Source organism: Phodopus roborovskii, unplaced genomic scaffold (genome assembly GCF_943737965.1).
Source record: "Phodopus roborovskii unplaced genomic scaffold, PHOROB, whole genome shotgun sequence".
NCBI lineage: Eukaryota > Metazoa > Chordata > Mammalia > Rodentia > Cricetidae > Phodopus > Phodopus roborovskii.
Genome location: NW_026125052.1, coordinates 34,039,457 through 34,064,053, shown reverse-complemented (window position 1 = coordinate 34,064,053; position 24,597 = coordinate 34,039,457). Strand labels below are relative to the sequence as shown.

The window sequence follows — 24,597 nt, the reverse complement described above, 5'->3', positions numbered from 1 at the left end:
TGTCCAGCGGATACAAGTGCTTGGGCGAAGTAACGAGGCCATACACGTTGTTAAGACAAATGTTGGGGCGGATGTTTCCCTAATGTCATCTCTTAAGCGGGCAGGGATGGCTCTGGTGGGACCCGAGTATAGAAATTCCCGTCGACTCCCTCAAGTTCCTGCCTCCTCTTAGCGCGAGGCGACCCTTGGGGAGAGCCGCTGCGGAGTAGCCGGCCTGGAGGAGCAGGAACCGAATCCTCAGAAGGAGGAAGCGCGGCTGCAGGCACAGCCACTCAGCAGGAAGGCCGCGGCCAGGCGCACAGGGGGGAGGTCCTGGCCTGAACCCGAGGGCACACGGTGCCCGAGAGCAAAGCTCCAGGCGGCCCGTGCCAGCCAGCCCAGGCGCTGCGTTACCCGGAGCCCGGAGGATCGCAGGGACAATGGGGCAGGCCCGGGCGGCGGCAGCACGAGCACGGGACCCTGGGCGCCAGAGCGGCCGCGCGCTGCTGCCCTGGCACGCAAGGGGCCCCGGGCCTCGCCAGCCCGAGGCCCCGGACCCCGGCGCGGGGCGCGATCTCACGCGGGGCGCGCCCACGAGGCCCCGGGCAAGATGGCGGCGGCGCGGCGCCCCCCCCCGTGCCGGCGCATGCGCATGGCGCGCCCCCGCCCCCGCCGCCGCCCGCCCGCCCGCCCGCGAGAGCGGAAGTCTTGTGACCCCGGAAGTGACCGTCCGAGCGGCGGGCGGCGGACGACGTTCGTCACTTGGTGCGGGAGGGAGCGCGAGAGCGACGGTCGAGCCTCCGGTGAGTGGGCGCGGGGCGGCGCGGGGCGGCGCGCGAGGGGAGGGGGCTGGCTTTGTGCGGAGACCCCGGCGGCTGCGGCGCTCGCGGGCGGGGCGCGGCCACGGCGGCGGGCGGGGCGGGCCGGGCCGGGCCGGGCAGGGCCGGGGGCGCTCGTGGGTCCGGCCCGAAGGGTCGCCGCTGCCCGGGCCTGGGCGCCAGGTGCCGGGGCGCGGCGCGGACCCGACCCCAGGCCGCGCGGGCGGGGTCCGGCACGGGGCCTCGCCCGCAGCTCCCTCCCGCCGCGCGGCCCGGCCCGGCCCCGCCCCGCCCCGCCGGGATTGCGGGCCCTGCGGAAGTGCGGGCCGCGCCCTGGATGCTGTCGCCCGCGGCCACGCTTGGCCGCGTCGGGCGGGGTCGCCTGGACCCTCCCGGTGAAGGACCACCGCTCTATCTGTTTCTTTGGCGGACGCCGCTCAGGGGGACGACGGCCTTGTAGCCGGCCGGGCTGTCCCCCGACCACCGCGCATCGCATCGCCTGCAGGGATTCGAGTGGGTTTCTGGGAGACAATTTGGGGAATCTGCGGAACTGAAAGCCACCCTTGGCGCTTCCGTCCGGGTTGGTTCTGCACCGCCACTGACGATTCAGTCTCAGGGTCCAGAAACAGGTTCCCGAGATTTATTTGCAAGCGGTGCACACAGCCCCCAAGTTGCATTTGCAGACCCTCACAAGGGAGGACAGGCTTGCATATTTAGCATCTCCTTCGGACTCTTGGGAGTGTAAGCGGTCGCCACACGGTTGAGCTTAGGATAGTATTCCATTGGCAGGAAGGAACAGACCCTTGTCCTGCACGTGGCTAAGACACAGAGCATCCCCGTTTTAAGAGAACTTTTCTCCGTGACCCAGTGAGAGTGTCTTGGGATTAGAGCCTGGGCATCTAGGGTCAGAAGCAGGACCCACTGGATTTAGCGTTGCGTCTCCCAGTTCAGTTTGGTCCGGATGCTACTCATCCTTGATGGGGAGGAACGGTGTTTTGCTTCTCCGAGGAGCGGGCTGTGGTCCCCATGTTGTTGCTTCATGGTGTACTTGGGGTGTAGCCCTCTCAAATGAGAGCCTCTTTAGTTGGGCTGTGGCAGCTCCTCCTATCTCCCCCTTATAAGAGTTTCCCTGGTGCAGCTACCCCCATCATTTCCTGCAGGTGTCAGGGTCCCTCTATGTTAGAATGCATCCAGGCTGTCACAGTTCCGCTCACTCCCCACCCACAGGTATTCCAGATTAGAGGTGAGCATGGCAGAGCAGGAACCCACCGCTGAGCAGCTTGCCCAGATAGCGGCTGAGAATGAGGAAGATGAGCACTCTGTCAACTACAAGCCCCCAGCCCAGAAGAGCATCCAGGAGATCCAGGAACTGGACAAGGACGATGAGAGTCTTCGAAAGTATAAGGAGGCCCTACTGGGCCGAGTGGCTGTCTCTGCAGACCCCAATGTCCCCAACGTCATCGTGACCCGCCTGACCTTGGTGTGCAGCACCTCCCCGGGCCCTCTAGAACTGGACCTGACAGGTGAGTGGGTATTGGAGTCCCTGGGTGGGGCCAGCTGGCATCCAGCCGCTGCCCCTAAAAATAATTTTTTGCACTGGTGCCCTCTGGTGGAACAGAGGGGAAGTGCAGCTAGGTGCTCTCCAAGGCCTGCTTTGTGTCATGGGAGGGGCTGCCAAAAATGAGGGTGGGGGCCAGGGTGGACTGCCTCCCAGCAGTCAGCTGTGCCTCCTCCCCAATACAGGTGACCTGGAGAGCTTCAAGAAACAGTCGTTTGTGTTGAAGGAAGGTGTGGAGTACCGGATAAAAATCTCTTTCCGGGTAAAGTGGAGTGCTTGAGAGACCCGGGAAAGAGGGGCAGAGGAGCAGGGCGGGGAGCCAGCTGACCCTTGTCCTCTGTCCCCACAGGTGAACAGAGAGATCGTGTCAGGCATGAAGTACATCCAGCACACATACAGGAAAGGGGTCAAAAGTAAGTCGGCGTAGCTCTCAGCGGAAGCCCGCGGGTTTGGGGAGGGCTGGCATCACCACTAACCTTGCCTTTGCTGCCCTGCAGTTGACAAGACCGACTACATGGTTGGGAGCTATGGGCCCCGGGCAGAGGAGTATGAGTTCCTGACGCCCATGGAGGAGGCCCCCAAAGGCATGCTTGCTCGGGGCAGTTACAACATCAAGTCCCGCTTCACAGACGATGACAAGACTGACCACCTGTCCTGGGAGTGGAATCTCACCATCAAAAAGGAGTGGAAGGACTGAGCTCCAGCTGGGAGGCGGGCAGGGCGAGGGACAGACAGAAGGACCGACATGCCCCACCCTAAACCCCTACCCACCCCAAACCAAAGTGCTGACAGGACCCTCCCTCGCCGCTCCGCTCCTCCCGGTCCACTCAGCAGGCAGCTCTTCTGTCTGCCCCTCCTCCACCTCCGCCTGCAGGCCCCTGTGGTCTCCAGTGTCACATTGCTGCTTCTGCCTGTGCAGTGGGGGAGGGGTTTCAGCCCAGGCCTCCAGTCTGCTGTGTCCCTCCAGGTTCCCTCTGTCTCCCCTTCCTCAGGCCCTGGCTTCTAGAATGGAATGGAACACTGTCTGGGTTGCCCAGCCCACCTTGTCTCTGCCCCAGCTGAGATAGAGTGCTCAGCACGGGGAAGGGCTGGGCTGTCTGTCCTCCAGCCCCACCACGCCCTGGCCAGGTCATCCATCCATCTCTGTCCGTCACTGTCTAACCATGATGCCTTAACATGTGGAGCGTGTGCTGGGGGCCGTCGCTAACTCCTAACTCCCCTGTCTGCATGAGCATGTGGTCTCCCTGTCCTTGCCATGTCTGCCATCCCCATCCTGGTGACCCACCCAGGGAGGCCTGGCCAGCTCTTCCCCCTCCCAATGGCCAGGGTTGGGGGTGGCTCCAGTAGCTAGGGGAGGGTCAATTGCCAAATCTCAGTGCCTCCAGCCCCATCTAGGAGGCAGGATAGGGTGCCTCATTCCTCTGCCTTCTCTGTCCTTGTAGGCAGCACTCAAAGCCCCTGTCCCCACAGAGAGCCCCTGAGGGACAAAGCCAGCCGAGCCTTAGTTGTCTCACCTGGGCCCTATGGCCTGAACCTCGTGCCTGGCCTGTCAGTATTTATTGCCTCCATTTGGGCCAGCTGGCCTGATGCCTCTGCCCTGGCTCTTGGTGCCACCAACCCTGGGCAGGCCCTCCCTGGACCCAGCCAGGACAAACGTGGGACCAAGTGCACACAGTTGGGAGCTGTCTCCTGTGCCTCCCCTCCCCTCCCTGTCCCCGCGTGGTGTCTGCCAGGCCTAGGCCTCAACAGGCAGAGGAGCCTGTCCCTGCTTCTCTTCTGACTGGGAAATAAACACCCCTGAAGGAGTCTGGGGTGGTGTGGTCTATGTTACTTGTGGGGTTTGGAGGGAATGGCAAGACTCTGGTGGAGGGTGGCGGTCCCTCAGGTCAGATTCCCTGGCTAAGGTTATCTGCTGCTAACAGCTGTTGTATCTTTGCTACCCTAGACCCAGGGGTGACATGACTTACAAATCTATACCACTGCTGGCAGTTGGGATTGGAGTTAAGTGTCACAGTGTTGGTCCTGGACATAGAGAAGGATTGCTTGGGTCAGCATGTCTTAGCAGGAACCTGCCCTTAGTGTTGGAGCACTGCATACCACCCTTGGATATGTTCATTTCGGGTCATCTCGGGAGCTGGCTACAGAATACGAACCCTGCTGGAAGACCTAGATGTTTGAGAAGCTTATCCGGGTCTGCACAACTTGTGTGAAGGTCAGCCTGGTGAGGAAGTGTTCCATGTCTTAGCAAAGCTGGCCGGGACAGGAGTCAGTACCATGGAAGGTCACTCCACATCTCTCTAGAGCACCTACAAGGCTACAGACAGGGACAGGACCATTGCACTACGGGGAAGCTTACCACTGAGCTCTAATCAATACAGCATTAGCTCCTGCGTATCCCTCTACAGCCACCACAAGGAGGCAGGATTACTTGTCTGCCTCTGAGCACATGGAATGAAAGACATCTAGTAACCTCAAAGCTCCACCCTGCCCTTACAGGGATGTGTGTGTACAGTAACCAGAGAACACCCAGTAGGAGTCCATCCAGAAACTTCCCTTTTTGGCCTGATGCCAGTTTTGAAAAGCACCCTCTAATTAAGTTCAGTGAAGTACTATGCATGCAGCTGGTACTGGTCAGCTGCTTTCCTGGAGCCCTCCTGCGCTTGCCTTTGGGGGAAACTACTGGAGCTGCTCAGGAGATGCCTTTTTGTCTTGCCACTGACAGCTGATCATAAACCAGGGGTCAGGGTCATGTCGGCCTTCCTTTCCAGATCCATTAAGCCCACAGAATAGAGCCAGCCCTTCTGCAGGGCACACATCTGATACAGTGACTCCTTGCAGTTAGCAGCCAAATTGTTGATCCAAGCCTCCCAGAACTGTTCCTCACACCGGCACTCAGTGAGGCCAGAGCAGCGTGAGGCACTTTCCCTGAGCTCACAGCTAAGCCCAGGACCAGCCAGCCAGTCGACTCCTTAAAATTTTTATTCTGTTTATTGAGCATGGGCTTCTGAAGCTCCCATTGGACCAAGAAACTTAATCTTACAACTCTAGATTTGTCCTACCTAGTAGGTTTGTGAACTCAGACCCTAAGTGCCAAGTGTGCAGGACTTTGCTCTGGCTCCTCCCTGTGCGGACTAACTTAGGTTGGCCTAATAAAGTACGTGACGTGTTGCTTAGGTCCCAAGTCTAACTAGATCTCCCTATCTCAATACAACCTGTTCCTGCAGTGTGGTGTCCCAACACCTGATCTCTTTCACCCAGGAGCCACAGGTACACACAGGGTCCTCCCCACCAACTTCCCTCTACCCATGACTCCCAGGAATTCCCAGGTTTCTAGCTTCTCGGCCACCTCCAGACAGGCCTCCTTCCCTGAGGGAGGTGATAGGTTGTAGGCAGTACCAGTTAAGGAGCAGTCAGCTTCTGTGGTGTGTACGGTCACCAGCTACTTTGATTTACAGGAACATTCTCCATGTCCAGCACCATCCTGTACCAATCAAAGCCACTATAGCCATGGGACCATGTTACATACATGTCCTACTTCCCACTGTTACTCTACTGGACATGACAAGCCTACAAACTGAAATGGAGTTGCTTGGTTCTGAAAACTCATTAATAATCAAAAAACGACCAATAACGTAAGCCTTGGTTGGTTTTGGTTTTTGAGACAGGGTTTCTCCGTGTAGCTTGGGAACGAGCCTCTCCTGGCACTCACTCTGTAGACCAGGCTGGCCTGGAATTCACAGGGATCTGCCCGATTCTCCCAAGTGCTGGGATTAAAGGTGTGTACCACCACTGCCTGGCTGATACTTTTAACTGAGGGGCACTTTGATGGATTTCCAATGGCTAGAGAAATATGTCAACAGCCAGTGTGTCTTGCATGACCTGGACACTATGATGTCCTAACTACCTCTTCTGCAGCGAGAGCTGCTCTTAGAAGGCATAGGACAAGCCTTGGGAAACAGCTAAGTTACCAGCTTGGCCCATAGACTGCAGCCCATAGATGTTCAGATGATCCAACTTGCATTCTTGGGTTGGGACATAATAACTATGTTATTTGACTACTCAACAAACCCTGAGGGCCCAAGAATTTCAGGCCTCCTCTGGCTTCTCAAGAACCCACTGTTGCGCCTGTTTGAATCTGTGTAGAAGGCCAATGCAGAAAGGGCGGACATTCATCAGTCTAAGATTCCGAGATCATACAGGAGACTGATGCTTCAGAGCTGGTTCTCTTTTTCCACACATGGCCAGCAGCTCTACCCCGGTGTGCAGATGGGGTAGCTGCCTACATTGAGAGCTTTATCCATCCTGGGTGTGCCACAGACAGCCCCCAGGGATCCATCCTATCTACTTCAATCTGAATACATCTGGAATGCCTTCTTTAGGTGACCCATTTCTTCTGTATTTTGCGCTGTGCCCTGCAGGGAAGCTGTCTTTAAACTATCATACTCACCTGTCCCCCCAACTCTGTTCCCTTCCATAGACAAAGCAACCAAAACCATGAAATTTTATTTTTTTGAGATAAGGTCTCAAGTAACCCATGCTGTCCTTTAGTTCCTGGTACTCACCAGGTGTAGTTGAACATACATGTAACCCCAGCAATGTAGGAGGTTGAGGCAGAAGGAATGCTCAAAGTTCTGGGCCTCACTGGTCTACACAGTGAGTTCCAAGGCAATAGGGCTACAGAGTTGGGGGGGGGGTTTAAAAACAAAACAAATAATTTATTCACCCCACTCTCTCTTATATTGGTATTACAAGAGAAAACTATCATACCAGCCAGCCGATTCCTAAACTCTGTCTTGGGTCCAAATCAGGGTTATTAAAACAGGTCAAGGGAGATGGTGGCCTGTGCAGGAGTGTGCCCAGGCACTTCAGTTAGGCAGAGAAAGGGATGAGCACCAGGCCAGCTGCTGCTGGACTGGGGAGGAAAGGGTGTCCTCAGAGTGCATTTGTGCATAGCACTCCTAGGCCTATAAAGCTACCCTTTAGACACACGAAGGTTTCCCAGGGGTCACTGGATGCAGTAGGGACAGGGAACTTGGTCTTTAAGGTAAGAAACTCTAAGGGGAGTTCCAGGTAGGAAAGGTGACACATGCCCTCACTTACAGTGTCTCAAAAGAAACTATCAAAACCCAAAAGACTATTTCGGTTTTCACCTCTTCTGAAAGCAGTATGTTATTAGTCAATATATATATTTGCTATGATATGGGAGTGTTTCCCTTTTCTTATGACCCTTAACTCTCAGGGTTGTTTTTGTAGTAGAAAGTGCAAAAAAGAAGTTAGGCATCGGTGGTGGCGCATGCCATTAATCCCAGCACTCGGGAGGCAGAGGCAGGTGGATCTCTTGTGAGTTCGACTCCAGCCTGGTCTACAAAGCAAACAGAGTTCCAGGGCAGCCAGGACTGTTACAGAAGTGCAAAGGCGTAGGCTGCTAGAAGGGAAGAGTAGAACATTGGTGGGGTGTGTGTGCGCGCGCACGCAGAAGTCTGGTGACAGGCCTTGAGAACTAAGGAAGAAGGGTGAACGGAACATTGACAGGGATTGTTCACAACTGTAACCACAGCACTCAGCAGGCTGGGGCTATTAGTATCGCGTCAAGTTCGAGGCCAGTAGGGGTTGCAAGTAAGCCGGGGGACTAGAGAGAACCAAACCCCAAAGGAGACGAAACAAATCGAGATAAAATGTGAGTCTCGAATGTAACCCTAAAGGCCGGTTTTACATAAGCCGAAGTCTCCATTATTCAACTCAAACCGACGCACACAAACGCCATTCCCCCACTTCCCCATCGGGCTTCCGAAGTCTGGAGCACGCTCGGCTCCGCAGAGGTCTCGGGGCGGCATTCCCGCGGACAGGCAAGCAGAGAAAAGCAGCGCCCGGTCCGGAGACGGTGCACGCCTCTGACGCCAGCACTCAGGCAGAAGCAGCAGGATCTCTGCGAGTTCGGGGACAGCCTGGTCTACAGCGTGAGCTCCAGGGCAGCAATGGCTGCACAGAGAAACCCTCTTTCCACAAGCAAACAAAGAAAGCGAAAAACGTGCCGCAGCCTGCGGGGACACCTGGCTGGAACCGCGACGCCCACTGGCTGGCGACAACCGCCGCAGCCTACAAACGAGGGACCCCGAGCCGGGCGGAGGCACAGCGCCCAGGACGCGGGCAGGGACGGCACGGGCCGCACGCAGACAGGAAGTTGCGCCACCCGGCTTCCGGGCGGCGCCGCGGGGGCGGGGCCGGTACGGAAACGCGGTCCAGTCAGAATGCAACACGAGGGGCTTGGGAGGCGCAGGCGTAGCTCCACCCAAGGGCCCGGGGCCCCGCCCCCTGCCACGTTCGACGGAGAAACGCGCAGGGTGCGCGCATCTCTCGGCCAATCAGGAGCCGCAGGGCCGGGCAGGGGCCAAGCCGCGGCCCTTGCAGACGAGTGGAAGGCGTGGGAAAAGTCTCCAGTCAGAAGTCCAGAAAGAGAAAGTTCGCCTCTGCCAGCCAATCAGAGGCTGGGGAACGCCGTGCGCGCGCGCGCGCGCGCGCGCCCCGGCCAATCCCGGGCGAGAACGGCAGGGCCCCGAGCGGGTGTCCAGTCCCCGCGCGGAGGGGGCGGGCCTCTCAGCTCCTCCGCCAATCACACTGGGGGGGCCGGGCGCATGCGCGCGGCGGCTGACGCGCGCGCCGAGGGGGAGGTGTGGGCGCGTCCCCGGCCCAGGATTTATAAAGGCGAGGTCTGGACCCAGGCGCGCTCTCGTCGCCTCGGCTGTCCCGGCGGCGCCAACCTAACCGCCCCGCCCGCCCCCGACGTCCGACATGCTGAGCCGTTCTCTGCTGTGCCTGGCCCTGGCCTGGGTGGCCACGGTGGGCGCCGACGCCCCGGAGGAGGAGGACAACGTCCTGGTGCTCAAGAAGAGCAACTTCGCAGAGGCGCTGGCGGCACACAACTACCTGCTGGTGGAGTTCTGTGAGTGAGCCGCGGGCCTGGGCGGGCGGGGGCCCCGGTCCGCAGACCGCACGCAGCTCAGGGCCGCCCCCGCCGGCACCCAGCGCTGCCCTGTGCGCCCGGCCCCCCGCGGGTGCAGTGACCCGTGGATCCCGACTTGCCCCGCCTGCCCTATGGAGCGCAGGCTGGAGGGTCCCGGGATGCTGCTCCTCGCTGGGAGCATCTACAGGCAGCTCCGCCGCTCCTGGCCTTCCGGAGAGCATCCTTCCTACCCAAAGTGGAAATCGTTGTGTTCAGGGCGCCTTGGAGGAGGGTGACTGAGAGGCTGAGAATCAGGAAGGTGTCTTCATGCCCGACGTCCACATGGCCCGATCCCTGTTAGCTGGAAAAAACAGGATGGGCTGTGTGAGCAGTAGCAATTCCGATAGAACAGGTCCAGCCCTCTTAATTGTGCCCACCCTACGTGTAACCTGCCTCATCCTCCTCACTGGGAAGTAGGCCAGATCCCAAGCCTTACTTCTCTTTACAAGAATGTGGACTTCAGCACAGCTGCCAGGCTGTCTTGACAGATTGTCACATTCCCACACCAGAAAGAGTAGCTTAGTTCTTGCTAGGTATGGTGCTGGGCTCGTAACCTTTTAACCTTCCCTGGATTCTTGATGGGAAATCTTAGGGATACATTGGTCCTGATTGCAGGGGGCCAGTAGAAAGTTACAAGTCAGGACTGTTGAGCTGTGTTGGTGATCACAGGGCAAAGTAGGGAATGGACTTGGTTTGTCACTGGTGGCCTCTGTCCTGATTGCCCAAGAGCACCAGCTATCAGCTCAGTCTCATGTATGCGTTAAGAGGGTTATCATGGTGAGCTGATAAGGTTTTTATGAAAGGAAGTACAAAGTAGAAAGGGAAGCCGTAGGCCTGGGTCAAGGACTGTCTTCTAGTGTCCTTTCTTTTTCAGATGCCCCATGGTGCGGCCACTGCAAAGCTCTGGCCCCCGAGTATGCCAAAGCTGCTACAAAACTGAAGGCGGAAGGCTCTGAGATTCGACTAGCCAAGGTGGACGCCACCGAAGAGTCTGACCTGGCTCAGCAATATGGTGTCCGAGGCTACCCTACAATCAAGTTCTTCAAGAATGGAGACACAGCGTCCCCTAAGGAGTACACAGGTGTGTCCGTATCTCTGCCCTTTAAGGCTTGTGTGGGCTTTGGGAGCTAAGCAGATGCATGTCCGAGAGGCAGGGAGCCTTTGCGGAGGCTCCGGAGGACCCTGTTCACTGGTGGGTTCCACTTAAGCTCTTGCATCTGAGGGCCTTGGAGAGAAAGTTCCCTTTTTGGAGTACCTGACAGGAAGAGTGTCATGTCTGTGATGCCCTGCAGAGTAGCCCGTTGGCTGAGGCTTATCTTGGCATTGACCAATGAGGGAAAGGAGGCAAGGGTTTCTCTGACTACACGGGGCTCTGAACTATTGGTGCTTCCAGAACGTGGCTACTTCCAGATAGAGTAGGCGTGGCATTAGGGTGGCTTTGTAAGTGTCACTCACAGTGTGCCAATACCAGGCCAAGCATTCCTGACTCTTGTTACACTTCTCACTTTGGGGCCCTTCCACAGTCACAACATCCTACAGTTACTTTGTTACAGCAAAGCCAAGCTTCCAGCCATCACCCAGCCACCCCCAAAATAAAACAATTTTCATGGAGACTGGACCTTGATGTAGGCAATTCATTTAGCTACTACTAGCAAAAGAATAGCCATTCATGTTGGGCGGCTTGAAACCAGTTTATCCCAGGTTTATAGAATATCTCCTTAAGCAGCCTTGTACTGTGCGTTATTGGCCACTCTGGTTACCTCCCTAGGTTATCTGTGGTCTCTGCTTTTTACATGCGTTCACTCTTGGAGTAGAAAGTTCCTAGTCCAGAACCTATATGTGTTGGCTCCTGCCTGTGTCCAGCACCAGGAAGGCAGAGGCATGAGTATGAAGCCAGCCTAGTGTGGGTTCCAAGCCATCCTGGTCCACAGAGTAAGACTTCATCTGAAAAGTATCCAGCTCATTTGGTAGTTCTTGCCTGGCTTATGAAGAACTTGATACAGTTTCTACCACTGAGCAAACTGGGCATTGTGACATTTTGTTTACCAGTTTTTGGTGTTTTTCTTTTTGGTTTTTTGAGACAGAGTTTCTCTGTGTAGCTTTGGAGCCTGGCTGGCCTCTAACTCATGGAGATCCACCTGCCTCTTAAGTGCTGAGATTAAAGGCGTGCACCACCACTGCCCAGCTGATTTTCGTTTGGTGTGTATGAGTGCGCATGCACTTGAACATGCTCCTAGAACTTAGGATGTATGTTTGTCTTTTGCCTTCTGTGCCAGGAGAGGATATTAGACCACTTAGAACTGTATTTACAGGCAGTTGTGGACCACCCACTGTGGGTGCTGACAGCCATACCCATGTCCTCTTGAAGAACAGCAAATGTTCCTTTTTGTCTGTTTTGGTTTTTTTGTTTTTATTTTTGAGACATAGTTTCTTTGTGTATCCTTGGCTGTCCTTTAATCCAGAGATCTGGGATCCCAAGTGCTGGGATCAAAGGGTATAAGCCATTACACTTTGCTTCACCAAGTGGTCTTAATAGTTGAGCCATATCTACAGCTCCCAGCCTCCCCCCAATAAAAAATTTAAAGAAAAAAAAATTGTTTTTAGCCAGGTAGTAGTGGAACACTTAAAATAAATGGGAAACAGATGCACGTGGAGCTCTGAGTTTGAGGCTAGCCTGGTCTACAAAGAGTTCCAGGACAAGTAGGGCTACACACAGAGACCGTGTTTGTGTGTGTGTGTGTGTGTGTGTGTGTGTGTACACGTATACATACATGGTATATATTTTATACACACATACACATATTTTAATGACCAGAGTTACTTTGTTGCTCTTCTAGCCTCTGGGCTTTGTGGGTAGGTAACTTTACGGCACTGTGCTGTAGAACCACAGTGAATCTACTGTGCAGACCTGCCTTGATCAGTCTAAGTGGCAGCCCAGGAGGAGTCATCTGTCGCCCTCTACTTCAAGCAAGGAACAGGCGTGTCTCACCTGTGTCCTCACGGTGTCTGCTCTGAGTGGCACTCAAGCACACAATATTTTTCCAGTTCTTACCCATCAGGGAAGTGGGTAGGGCAAGCCCCAGACCGGAATGCCTGGCCCACCCCGGGTGTTGGGGCCAAGTTGAGCCTGTTTTAGGGGTGGCAGAGCTAGCACTGGAGTTGGCTAATCACGTCTCCGGGGTGTAGCCTGGTGTGAGAGCAGCAGGAGCTGAACTGAATAATGGCTGGTGTTTAAGGGAATTTGGAAAATGCAAACAGACTGGAGGAGAGAAGTGGCTAAGAGAGGGAGCCCTGCTTTCCAGATGTGTGCACTCTTTATTTGGTGAGCGCCGTGGTAGCCTCTTCTGGAATCTGTAGGAGAAAATCTTGCTCTAGGGATAGGCCAGCCTATTTTGAGGTTCCGGGGCGCAGCTCAAGAGATGGCCCGGGAGGGTGGGTGACCCCTGCTTCACAGGAGCTTGTGTTTCTTTGGGGTGTAGCCGGCAGGGAGGCTGACGACATTGTGAACTGGCTGAAGAAGCGAACGGGCCCTGCTGCCACAACCCTGTCTGACACTGCAGCAGCCGAGGCCTTGGTCGACTCCAGTGAGGTGGCTGTCATCGGTTTCTTCAAGGTAGAGCTTGAGTGCTCCATTTGGCTTGTGTGCTGTCCTCGGAGGGTGAGGGGTCCTGTCGGCTTGGGGGGTGTGGTCGGTCACCTCTGCTTCCCCTTCTTCTCCCAGGATATAGAGTCAGACCCTGCCAAGCAGTTCTTGCTGGCAGCAGAGGCTATTGATGACATACCTTTTGGAATCACGTCCAACAGTGGTGTGTTCTCCAAGTACCAGCTGGACAAGGATGGGGTAGTCCTCTTTAAGAAGGTGAGTTGCCCTTGGACAGCTATGTGCCCAGGGCAGTTCAGGTGTTGGTCTGCAGGGGGTGGTGTTGCTTTATTGCTTGCTCATTGGGAAGGACCACGCTGGCCTGATGGGACGATGATGGTCAAGGGCCTCTCCTGCATCACTTTATACTGTGGCCTTTGGACCAGCTTCCGTGACAGTCAATGCAGTAGGCCTCCTGAACAATGTAAGGTGGTGGTTATGGCAAGCTGTAACCAAGATGACTGTTGGAACCTCTATCTCTCCCTCCTCCCTCCTCCCCTTTCTTCTCCTATCTTCTCTCTCTTTAAGATAAGGTCTTACCCTGTAGCTCTGGCTGGTCTGGAACTCATTGTATAGCAGTTCTCCTGAGTAGATGTCAAGTGCTGAAATTACAGATCTGAGCCACATACCTACTCTTAAAGACCTTTTTCTTCGAGACAGAGTTTCTCTGCGTAACAATTCTGGTTGCCCTGGAACTCACACTGTAGTCTAGGTGGACCTCAAACTGAGGGATGTGCCTCCTGAGTGCTGTGATTAGCTGTGATTAAGAATGTATATTCATTTGCCTGTTTATATGGCTGCATGAGAGCGTTGGATCCCCTGGAACTGGAGTTACACATAGTTGTATGTGGGTGTTGAGAATTGAACTTAGGTCGTCTACAAAAGCAGCCGGTGCTCTAAACTGGTGAGCCATCTCTCCATCCCCTTAAGATCATCGCTGAGATACCAGTCTAATGGTACTAATTATATTAATTATGGAACCTACTGTCAGCCCTTTTTCCTCAGCCCAGATAAGAATCTTACCTATGAGCTGGGCATTGGCGTTGGTGCTGCACGCCTTTAATCCCAGCACTGGGGAGGCAGAGGCAGACGGATCTCTGTGAGACTGAGGCCAGCCTGGTCTACAGATGGATAGCCTGTTCAGGGAAGGTGAAGCATGAGTGAGAGGGTGTGCTTGTTTGGAGCTGTGTGCACCTGACGTTGTGTGTTTACTAACTCTGAAAGGGTTTCACGATTTTCCTGAGGACTGGACATGCAGACATCTATGAATGCAAGTGCCCTCACTCATCAATGCTTTTGTCCATCATCCTTTTCTCTAGCCTCTTCCTTAGAGAACTTTACCTGACCGGTACCCTTGGCCCACTGGGAGTGGGGTTGCCAGATTATCGGTTGTCTTGGTACACTTGTCAGGAAATTTATTCAGCAGAAAAGTGCTGAGTGAAGTCTTGACAGAACAAAAGTTCTTTGAGTTATTCGAAAGTTCATCCAAAGCCTGGCAGTGGTGCACACCTTTCATCCCAGCACTTGGAAGGCAGAGGCAGGTGGATCTCTGTGAGTTCAAGGCCAGCCTGGTCTACAGAGGGATTCCCAGGACAGGCTCCAAAGCCTCAGAGAAACCAAAAATAAAGTCTTCATTGCTCTTGCCTTCTAAGAGTACAGCGTGTATAGACCTGATGTTCGGCTGTATGTGTTGGGAGGGGGTGTTGTTTGGTTCTTTGGTAGTCTTTAATCTTTTTTGTTTGTTTTCCGAGACAGGGTTTCTCTGTAGCTTTGGAGCCTGTCCTGGAACTCGCTCTGTAGACCAGGCTGGACTCAAACTCAAAGAGATTCGCCTGCCTCTGCCTCCTGAGTGCTGGGATTAAACACCCGGCAGTTTTTAATCTTTTAAAAACAATTTATATGTATGAGTATTTGACCACGGTGTATGTCTGTGTACCATGTGGAACTGGAGGTATAGATAGTTGTGATCTGTAATGTGGGTGCTGGAAGTAGAACTCAGGACCTCTGTAAGAGCAACCAGTGTTCTTAACCACTGAGCCATCATTCCAGCCCTTGATCCCCAACCCCCACCCCACCCCAGTCATATCTTCCAGGCTGGTTTTGAACTCTGTAGCTGAGGCTACCCTTGAATTTCTGGTCCAGCAGAGTGTTTGCAGTTTTTTTTTGTTTGGTTGTTTTGTTGCCCAGACTGGCTTCCTGCTGTTCCACATCTTTGGGATATTCTTCTGCCTCCTTGAAAAATGAGCTAGATTTTCCTGTCTGCCCTAGCGAACTGACTGAGGCAGACTAGCAGGGCCAGATAGTCCCCAGTCAGGCCAGGCCGGCCAGCCTCCTCTGCATGAGGCCGGCTTCTGCTTACTTTCTGTCTTGCTTGGAAGATGACATGGAACCTAGACTGAAGAAAGAGCTCTGGAAGCAGGGAACCCAGCCAACGCCACTGGCATGTTTGCCTTAATCTGGTGATGCTGTTGTTTATACCGGAGACAGTGTTGTAGTGGTACCTGAGTGAGACCACAAGCCAGGTCTCTACAGCGGTCGTTTTTACTATAGCGGACTGAACAAATTGTGTGGCTCTATTGCCAAGAGGACAGGGAGTCAGCTTTGCTTGCACTTCTCAGAGGGGGGTGGTGGGAGTGCATTGTTCTGCTGGAAGAAGAGCCTTGTTGGTCAATAAAGGTGGTGTCTCAGCATCATACCTGGAGAGAGCGTCTGATGGAACCCTCAACCAACTCATTTCCCGTTTGGTATCCTCTCCGTTGTGGCTGGTTTGGGCAGACAGCATGGACACCTGCACCCTGTAGGCTCAGGTAGAGCGTAAGAGCACAGTGGGCTCGGCCTAGTGTCCATATTTCCCTGCTTGGAACCTGTGGTTGTTTGAAATGAGTACTTCTGGATTCCTTCCTTCCCTGGCCCCAACCACCTGCTCCTCTTCTTCTTTTTGCAGAGGTTCTAATTATGTCTGTGTTTGTGTGTCTGCTAAGGTATGTGCATACAAGCACAGAAAGGCATTTGGACGCCCTAGAACTGGAGTTCAGGCAGCAGAGCTGACTGAAAGAGCAGTCACACGTAGAACCCCCGAGCCATCTCCAACCCCCACCTCCTCTTGAAGTTACTTGGGGGAAGTGTAGTAGGAGGTGGCCAGTAAGAGAAGATAAGAGGTCAGCTCACACATCCTTGGATTCGTTTGGCTCAGAAGTGTTTGGAATGAGCTGGGCATGGTAGCACATGTCTGTGATCCCAGCACTCAGCATGCTGGGACAGGAGTATCACAAGTTTGAGGTCAGCCCGGAGTACAGGGCAAACCCTGTCTCAAGAAACAAACAAAAAACCAAACAAATCAAAAAGGCTGGGCATGATGTCGTAGGGCTTTAAACCCCCCACCCCAATCACTGGAACTGAGACCAGCCTAGTCTGTGTAGGAAGTTCTAGGTCAGCCAAGGCTACAAACTGAGACCTGAAAACAGTTACACTTGTATATAACATGAATAGGCTCTTTTATTTTCCCTTGTCCCTAAACCATACAATGTAACAACTGGTCATAGTGTATTTACATTGTAAGAATTATGTCATCAGACAGGCAGTGGTGTGGTAGGCCTTTCATCCCAGCATCCAGGAGGCAGAGGCAGGAGGATCTCTGGTCTCTGATAGCCAGGGCTACACAGAGAAACTGTATCTCAAAAAAATAAATAAAAACAAATACCAAAAAAAAAAAAAAAAAAGGTCAACCAGAATTGTGTCATTTACCAGATGTGGTAGCACATCTGAAGCTATGCCTTGTCTAAACTCTCCTGTCCCGAAGCTACGGAGGTGGATAACTATCTGCCTTGTGACCTTAGTCTGTGGTGCTGTTGGTGGTTGAGGATCCCAAGAGCTTGTGTGTGTGTGTATTCTATTTGTCATACCTACTATATTAGAGGTTAGAGCTGAAAGCTGAGCATGGTGTAGTCCCAACACTCTCTGCAGGGCAAGGCATGAGAATTGCTGAGATGAGAGAGAGTTCAAGGTCAGCCAGTGCTATATAACGAGACACTGTCTCAAAAGAAAAGAAATAGGTAGACCTAAGGTGTTCTTGGGAATGAATGAGTGGGGTTTGGTTTTTGGGTTTTTTTTTTTTTTTTTTTTTGTGTGTGTGTGTGTGTGTGTGTGTGTGTTTGTTTGTTTGTTTGTTTGTTTTTGGGGGTGTTTAGGGAGGGGTTCCTCTGTAGCTTTAGGAGACTGTCAGAGAACTCATTTTAGAGCTCACAGAGATCCGCCTGCCTCTGCCTGCTGAGTGCTGGGATTAAAGGCGTGCACCACCACCGCCCAGCCAGGTTTTTCTTTTTACAGTAGTAGATGGTTGAGCTTGGTGATGTGTGGCGGTCTGTCTACTCCAGAGGCTGAGTGAGGTTGGAGAATCATCTGACTGCAAGCTTTAGAGGATAGCCTGGGCAATATAGTGAGACTCCTGTCTTAAGGAAATCAGAATAAGATATCAATCATTACATGTTGACTGGTATAACATTTATGTGAAACTTTATTTTCCATGTGAGGTCAGGTTAGTGACTAAGTGATGTTTATTCGCTCACCAGTTCAGTTCTTCCTGTGTGTTGGGAGGTAGCTGAGTTCTTTCTGTTCTTTGGTCTGTGCTGAACACATCCTACAAAGCCCTCACCCTTTGCTGCAAACTAGGGACACGGTGGGAAGATGTCGCCAGTAAAGCGTGATTGTGAAATAGCCTGGGCTGGACGTGGTGGTGTGTCATCCCAGCACTCAGCAGGCAGTCTGAGATGGGAGGGCTGTGAGTTTGAGGCCAGTTTGGGCTACAGCACCTCTCAAGGGTAGCTTTAGGGTAGTTGAGATGGCTCAGTGTTTTCAACAAAGCCTGATGATCCGAGTTTGATCCCCCAGTACCTACATGGTAGGTGGACAGACTGACTCCACAGATGGACTTTTAACGTCTGCATGTACCATCCCTCAAAAAATGTATTACGTTCTTTTTTTCTTTAGATTTATTTACTTAGCGTGTATAAGTATTTGCTTGCACACGTTTATGCACCACCAGGTGTGTATGTGCCTGGTGTTTTGGAGGCCAGAAGAGGGCAGTGGATCCCCTGGAAGTAGAGTTAGAGTCAGTTGTGAGCTGCCGTGGAAATTCTAGGAATTGAACTCAGGACCCTTGGAAGAGCAGCCAGCTCTTAACCATGGAGCCATCTCTCCAGCCAGCATTTTGTTTTTCTGTAAAGTAGCTTTATCCAGCAGATGTCCTGGGTCTGGACTCTACTGTCATCGTCATCTGTCGTCATTGTGGCCCCTAGGGAGGGGGGGGGTCACGCTATGTCCTGGGTCTGGACTCTACTGTCGTCGTCATCTGTCGTCATTGTGCCCCCGTGGGGGAGGGTCACGCTTTGTGGGCCTCCGTCTCCTCAGTCCTGTGTTCTGTAGAGCATGCAGTCTCTGCAGTGATGTCCACTACGTTGACCTGCAGAGACAGCATTAACTCATGCCTGTGCCATTCAGTCAAAGCAGTGGAAGGACCATGAGCCACCGGCATGAGGTGTGGACTTGTCACTGGTTCCAGGTGACGGCTGTGTCCAGTTGAGGCCATGGGGGATGGTATTGTCTGTCCTTGGAGGCCACAGCAAAGCTCACAGCCCCTTTTCTTTCTGTAGTTTGATGAGGGCCGCAACAACTTTGAAGGTGAGGTCACCAAGGAGAAACTGCTAGACTTCATTAAGCACAACCAGCTGCCTTTGGTCATCGAGTTCACTGAGCAGGTAAGTCGTGTGAAGGCAGAATGCTGGGGACCCTGGGCCACTGCTCACACACAGCTCAAACCCAGTAATTGTCACTTGTCCCACAGACAGCCCCAAAGATTTTTGGAGGTGAAATCAAGACACACATTCTGCTATTCCTGCCCAAGAGTGTGTCCGACTACGATGGCAAGTTGGGCAACTTCAAGAAAGCAGCTGAAGGGTTCAAGGGCAAGGTGGGTCACCTCAGGGATTGCGTTTATGCTGCAGGGGGTGGGAGCCTGCTGGGAGTGTGCTGGTGTGCCAGCTGAGGCAGCCCCAGACTCGGGGTGTTCAGGGCTGTTTCAGGGGTATGCGCATGTGTCTCGATTGCATCTGAGTGTGCCTTTTCTCCCCCAAGATCCTGTTTATCTTCATCGACAGTGACCACACCGACAACCAGCGCATCCTTGAGTTCTTTGGCCTGAAGAAGGAGGAGTGTCCAGCCGTGCGTCTCATTACCCTAGAGGAAGAGATGACCAAGTACAAACCAGAATCAGACGAACTGACGGCTGAGAAGATCACAGAGTTTTGCCACCGCTTCCTGGAGGGCAAGATCAAGGTATGGAGTTGAGCCTGGGCTGTGGTGACACAGTTAGTTAATGCACCTTGCAGAGTAGGATGCACCCCGGGTCTAGTGCCTTGTGCTTCCTGTAGAGTTGCCTTCAAAGTCTGAAGACATCAGCATCAGCTTCTTAACACAGAGCCTGTGGTGGTTTGAGATTTTTCTGTTCTAGACATTGTACCCTAGGAGACCATAGACAGACTCGCTCCTTGTGTGCTAGCCTAGCCATGTACCAAGCTTCAAGCACCAGGACAACATCTGTATTTTGTTGGTCTACCTTGAAGACTTAGCCCTTTTCTGGAGGACAGTATGTGTCTCAGCTGTACTAGGATTGGAGTGCCTGTCAGCTGTCCCTGACTGTTCTCTCTCCCCCCCCCCCTCCTCTAGCCCCACCTGATGAGCCAGGAACTGCCTGAAGACTGGGACAAACAGCCAGTAAAAGTACTAGTTGGGAAAAACTTTGAAGAGGTTGCTTTTGATGAGAAAAAGAACGTCTTTGTGGAATTCTGTAAGTGGGGGTGGGGGGTCCTCTGGCTTCCCAGCCTTCCCCCACGAGGGGCTTACAGATTACAGCGTACAGTGTAATCTGGATCTGTCCAGGATGGACACTCAGCACTGCTCTCTTTCAGACGCCCCCTGGTGTGGCCACTGCAAGCAGCTAGCCCCGATTTGGGATAAACTGGGAGAGGCATACAAGGATCATGAGAATATCGTCATTGCTAAGATGGACTCAACAGCTAATGAGGTGGAGGCTGTCAAAGTGCACAGCTTCCCCACACTGAAATTCTTCCCAGCAAATGCAGACAGAACGGTGTGTTTTCCATCCCGGGCGCAGCTGGGTTATTAGGCAGACAGTTCTTTAGAAGCTCCTGCTGTTATGCATGGAGGGGAAGCTGCTGTTGGTGGGGTGGGGCCCAGTTCTACCCTCTTTACTCATTTCCTACAGGTCATTGATTATAATGGTGAGCGGACGCTAGACGGTTTCAAGAAATTCCTGGAGAGTGGTGGCCAGGATGGTGCAGGAGACGATGATGTGAGTGTCACCAGCTCTGGGTCCTAGCTCAGGCTTTGGATTGGAGACATCTGTGGATGCATGGCTGGCACAGCTGTGTATCCTTAGACAGTATTAAGTGTGGGGGTGGGGGTGGGTAGGGAGACAGGGCTTCTCTCTCTGTGTAGTCCTGGCTGTCCTGAAACTCACTGTGTAGACCAGGCTGGCCTCAGACTTAGATCTGCCTGCCTCTTGTCTCCTGTGTGCTGGGATCAAAGGTGTCCATCACCACTGCTCAGCCAAAGCAGGGATTTTAAGGTACCTTTCGAAACCACCCCCACAGGGTCTTCACCCCCACTAACTTGGACTTGAACTAGCTCGGTCTGTGTTTGCGCTATGAGTACTACACACTTCCTAGTTACTGTGTGGGATACTCTGCTGGTCCGAGGCTGCAGAGTGGACATGGGCTAGCTCTCAGGAGTAGTACTCTCTGGAGCAGTTTACAGCAGATACCCTTGGTGTTGCTAATTTGGGGGAAACAGGGCAGGTCAGGATTTGGTAGGACATGAAGTATGTGTCCTTGAGTTTCACCTGGAAATACTGGTGAAGCAAGAAGAAAATACTGACCCCAAAGGAGCTGTAGGGCAGAGTGAAGGAAGTGATGTCTCCTGTCGTTGCAAAGTCATTGTCTGGACTGGTGCAGGAGCCATTGTCCCTTCCAGGTATGCGGCCTTGTGGACTCCCAGAGCCATGACCAATTAGAGGTCGTGAGGGCTCAGAGGGTGTTCCTGACTCTGAAGCCAGGCTGTATCTTACCACACTCAGAACTGCCGTTGGCGGGAACCACCACCGGTGCCAGTGGCCAGGTCCTGAGCTAAGGGCTTTGACGCCCTGAGGGCTGACAAACTGCAGCTTTTGCACTTTAACTGGAATCTCTTCCTTCATCCAGGATGTGGACCTAGAAGAAGCTTTAGAGCCTGACATGGAGGAGGATGATGACCAGAAAGCGGTAAAGGACGAACTGTAGTGGAGAAGCCAGATCTGGGCACCCGAACCCAAGACCTCAGTGGGCCATGCTCCCAGCAGCCCACATCTCCGGAGCCTGAGCCTCACCTAAGGAGGGAGCGTCATCAGAACCCAGGGAATCTTTCTGAAGCCACACTCATCTAACACACGTACACCCAAACCTGTCTCTTTTGCTTTTCAGTTTTGGAAAGGGATCTCTCTCCAGGCCAGCTCATCTTAAAGAGCTTTTGGTGTGTTTCTTTCTTTCTTTCTTTTTTTTTTTTTTTTTTTTGTTTTTGTTTTTGTTTTTTGTTTTTTGTTTTTTATTTTTTCTTTTAAATTGTGATGTACTTTTTATATGTGGATTTTTTTCCCAAGTGCTCGCTAAAATATTTGGGGGTCTCACACTGGTAATGTCTTTCCTGTTAGAGAGATTTATGCTACCGCTTTGAATTTTATCTGTGAGACATTGCATCTTTTAGACACATTTTCATGGAGACACTTGTTCCACCGTGGAAGGCCTCCTCAAAACTCCTTCCTGCCCTATGTAGGAAGGGGTGGATCTGGGTTGGATTGTCTCTCTCTACCTTGTACTAGTGTTACCACGGCAGCATGGCTTTTGTAGTTTTCGGTTAACCCTGGGACTTACCAAACATCCTGTCAGAGGGTGGGTCCCCCACGTGTGGAAGAGAGACAGTGTGGCTGGCTGCTGGGCCCAGGCCAGGCCTGAGCAGCTCTCACTCTTGATATCAGAGCTACCGACCAGCCGGCTATGTGCACATCACTCTATGGCTGCTGGATTTTCTTCCAGCATGGCCTGTGGCCTGTATGAGGCAGAACTGGGACCCTTGATTCCCAAACTGGGGGTCAGCCAAGGACACGGGCTGAATCAAACGCCCATTCTTGAGGCATTTCTACCATAATATTGGGATTGAACACATTGGCTAAATAAAGTTGAAATTTTACTACCCATTGTCACTTCTGTTTTATAACTCTGATCCAAAGGAACTGAGCTGAAATTCTGGTACCGAAAGGAACGGTGAGCATGATGGGGACCTTTTGTCAAGATGGCATCACTACCCCCTTGAATTGTCTTTGAGGCAGAAACCCATAGTGATCACTGCTCACCACAGTCTATTTGACCCGACTGCTTCCCTCCTATGTCTAAGATCAATACCTGGACGCAGGTATTAATGCTGTTGATGGGTACTGGGTCGTTGTAGGATAGGATCTACTTCCTCAAGTTATCCCGTGTCGTGCACGCTGTGGTGGTATGTGCATGCCTGCATACACATGGGTCATACACGATAACTTTTGTCGAGACAGGGTTTCTCTTCTGTTGTGGCACTGGCAGTCCTGGGACTCACTCTGTAAACTAGGCTGGCCTGGAACTCAGAAGAGACCCACCTGTCTCGGCCTCCCAAATGCTGGGACTTACGGACTATACCACCACCACCTGGCCTGACCTTTTCTTTAAATAAGCTCCACTTAAAATTTTCCTTTCAGGGTCTGGAGAGATGGCTCAGTGGTTAAGAGCACTGGCTCATCTTCCAGAGGACCCAGGTTCAATTCCCAGCCTCCACATGGCAGCTCACAACTGTCTATAATTCCAGTTCCAGGGGATCTGGCACCCTCACACAGACATACAGGCCAAACACCAATGCAAATAAACTTTTTAGATTTATGTGTATGAATATTTTGGCTTCATGTATGTTGTATGTGCCACATGGGTGCCTGGTGCCCACAAAGGCCAGAAGAGGGCATCAGACCCACTGGAACTCAGAGTTACAGATACAAGCTGCCATGTGGATGCTAGGAACTAAGATCAGGTCTTCTGAAAGCTGCAAGTGATGCTGGCAGATGGCCTGCTTATAACTCCAGGCTGCTCAAGAGATGGGGACAGTCAGGCCTGCACCACCACAGCCAGCCGCAACATTGTTTCTCTGTAGCTTTGAAGGCTCTACTAGAACTCAGAGATCTGTCTGCCTCTACTTTCTGAGTACTCAGGTTCTCTGCAACAGCAGCAAGAACTTCTTTTTTATTTATATTTTTCCTATTTTACATACTGATCCCAGTTCCCTCTCCCTCCCATCCTCCCATGTCTGCCCCTCCCACCTCCCTCCATCCTATTCCCCATTCACTCCAGTCCCCAGGGAGGGTGAGGCCTTCCAGGAGGGATCATCAAAATCTGTCAAGTAATTTGGGGTAGGGCCTGGGCCCTCCCTCGAGTCTCTAGGTTAAGGGAGTATCCCTCCATGGGGAATGTGCTCCCAAGGTCCTTTTGTGCACCAGGGATACATCCTGGTTCTACTGTCAGAGGTCTCATAGACTGCCCAGGCCTCCTAACAGACCCACATTCAGGGGGTCTGGGTCGGTCCAATGCTGGTTTCCCAGCTATCAGTCTGGGATCCATGAGCTCCTCCTTGTTCAGGTCAGCTGTCTCTGTGGGTTTCTGCAGTCTGGTCTTGACTCCTTTGCTCATCACTTGTCCCTCTCTGCAACTGGATTCCAGGAGTTCGGCTCAGTGTTTAGCTGTGGGTGTCTGCTTCTGCTTACATCAGCTACTAGATGAAGGTCTCTAGGATGGCATATAAGGTAGTCAAAAATCTTATTATCAGGGAAGGGCATTTGAGGTAACCTCTCCACTATTGCTCAGATTGTTAGTTGGGGTCATTCTTATAGGTCTCTGGACATTTTCCTAATGCCAGATTTCTCTTCAAACCTATAATGGCTCCATCTATTGTGGTATCTCTTTTCTTGCTCTCCATTCTTCCCCTGACTCAATCTTCCTGGTCCCTCATGTTCTCTCCCCGTAGCAAGAGCTCTTAACTGTTGAGCTATATTTCTCCAGCCTTGGACACACTTTGAATATTAGCACTGGAAAGGCTGAAGCAGGGGAGTTGGGTCAGAGGCTCTGCCTTAACAAAACAGGCTGGGGATAGTGGTGCCACCTTTAATCCCAGCATTTGGGAAGCAGAGGCAGTTGGGACCTGTGACTTTGAGGCCTGTATGGTATACATAGTGAGTTCAGGCTATGCATGGAGGTACATAACTGTAATCCTAGGCCTTGAGAAGGGCAAGCAGACTCATCTTCAGCTACACAATGAGTTCAAAGCCAGCACGAGCTACATGAAACTTAAAAATAAGAAAAGCCAGGTGTTGGTGGTGCACGCCATTAGTTCCATCACTCAGGATGCAGAGGCAGGCAATCTCTATGAGTTCGAGGCCGGCCTGGTCTACAGAGCCAGTTCCAGGACAGCCTCCAAAGCAATA

General features: G+C 52.8%; 2 protein-coding genes across 2 annotated transcripts; both read left to right on the top strand.

Annotated features, from left to right (window-relative positions):
- The first annotated feature begins 675 nt into the window (after positions 1 to 675).
- Positions 676 to 3,087, top strand: Arhgdia (Rho GDP dissociation inhibitor alpha). The gene is made up of 5 exons (XM_051182112.1): positions 676 to 782; positions 2,025 to 2,320; positions 2,541 to 2,617; positions 2,705 to 2,768; positions 2,853 to 3,087. The coding sequence occupies exons 2-5, from the start codon at positions 2,047 to 2,049 to the stop codon at positions 3,050 to 3,052; spliced, it is 615 nt and encodes a 204-aa protein (XP_051038069.1). The 5' UTR covers positions 676 to 782; positions 2,025 to 2,046; the 3' UTR covers positions 3,053 to 3,087.
- A 5,962-nt stretch (positions 3,088 to 9,049) lies between these two features.
- P4hb (prolyl 4-hydroxylase subunit beta) lies at positions 9,050 to 21,589 on the top strand. Its single transcript, XM_051181941.1, has 11 exons — positions 9,050 to 9,295; positions 10,230 to 10,436; positions 12,835 to 12,968; positions 13,077 to 13,214; positions 18,644 to 18,748; positions 18,835 to 18,960; positions 19,125 to 19,325; positions 19,716 to 19,836; positions 19,958 to 20,139; positions 20,275 to 20,361; positions 21,269 to 21,589. The coding sequence occupies exons 1-11, from the start codon at positions 9,145 to 9,147 to the stop codon at positions 21,344 to 21,346; spliced, it is 1,530 nt and encodes a 509-aa protein (XP_051037898.1). The 5' UTR covers positions 9,050 to 9,144; the 3' UTR covers positions 21,347 to 21,589.
- The last annotated feature ends 3,008 nt before the right edge of the window (positions 21,590 to 24,597 follow it).

Bases quoted from the DNA above. Each gene is read 5' to 3' on its own strand.
- Arhgdia (XM_051182112.1), top strand. From the start codon at position 2,047: ATGGCAGAGCAGGAACCCACCGCTGAGCAGCTTGCCCAGATAGCGGCT. The intron at 2,321-2,540 runs GTGAGTGGGTAT...TCCCCAATACAG, and splicing joins TCTAGAACTGGACCTGACAG to GTGACCTGGAGAGCTTCAAG. The intron at 2,618-2,704 runs GTAAAGTGGAGT...CTGTCCCCACAG, and splicing joins GGATAAAAATCTCTTTCCGG to GTGAACAGAGAGATCGTGTC.
- P4hb (XM_051181941.1), top strand. From the start codon at position 9,145: ATGCTGAGCCGTTCTCTGCTGTGCCTGGCCCTGGCCTGGGTGGCCACG. The intron at 10,437-12,834 runs GTGTGTCCGTAT...TTTGGGGTGTAG, and splicing joins GTCCCCTAAGGAGTACACAG to CCGGCAGGGAGGCTGACGAC. The intron at 19,326-19,715 runs GTATGGAGTTGA...CCCCTCCTCTAG, and splicing joins TCCTGGAGGGCAAGATCAAG to CCCCACCTGATGAGCCAGGA.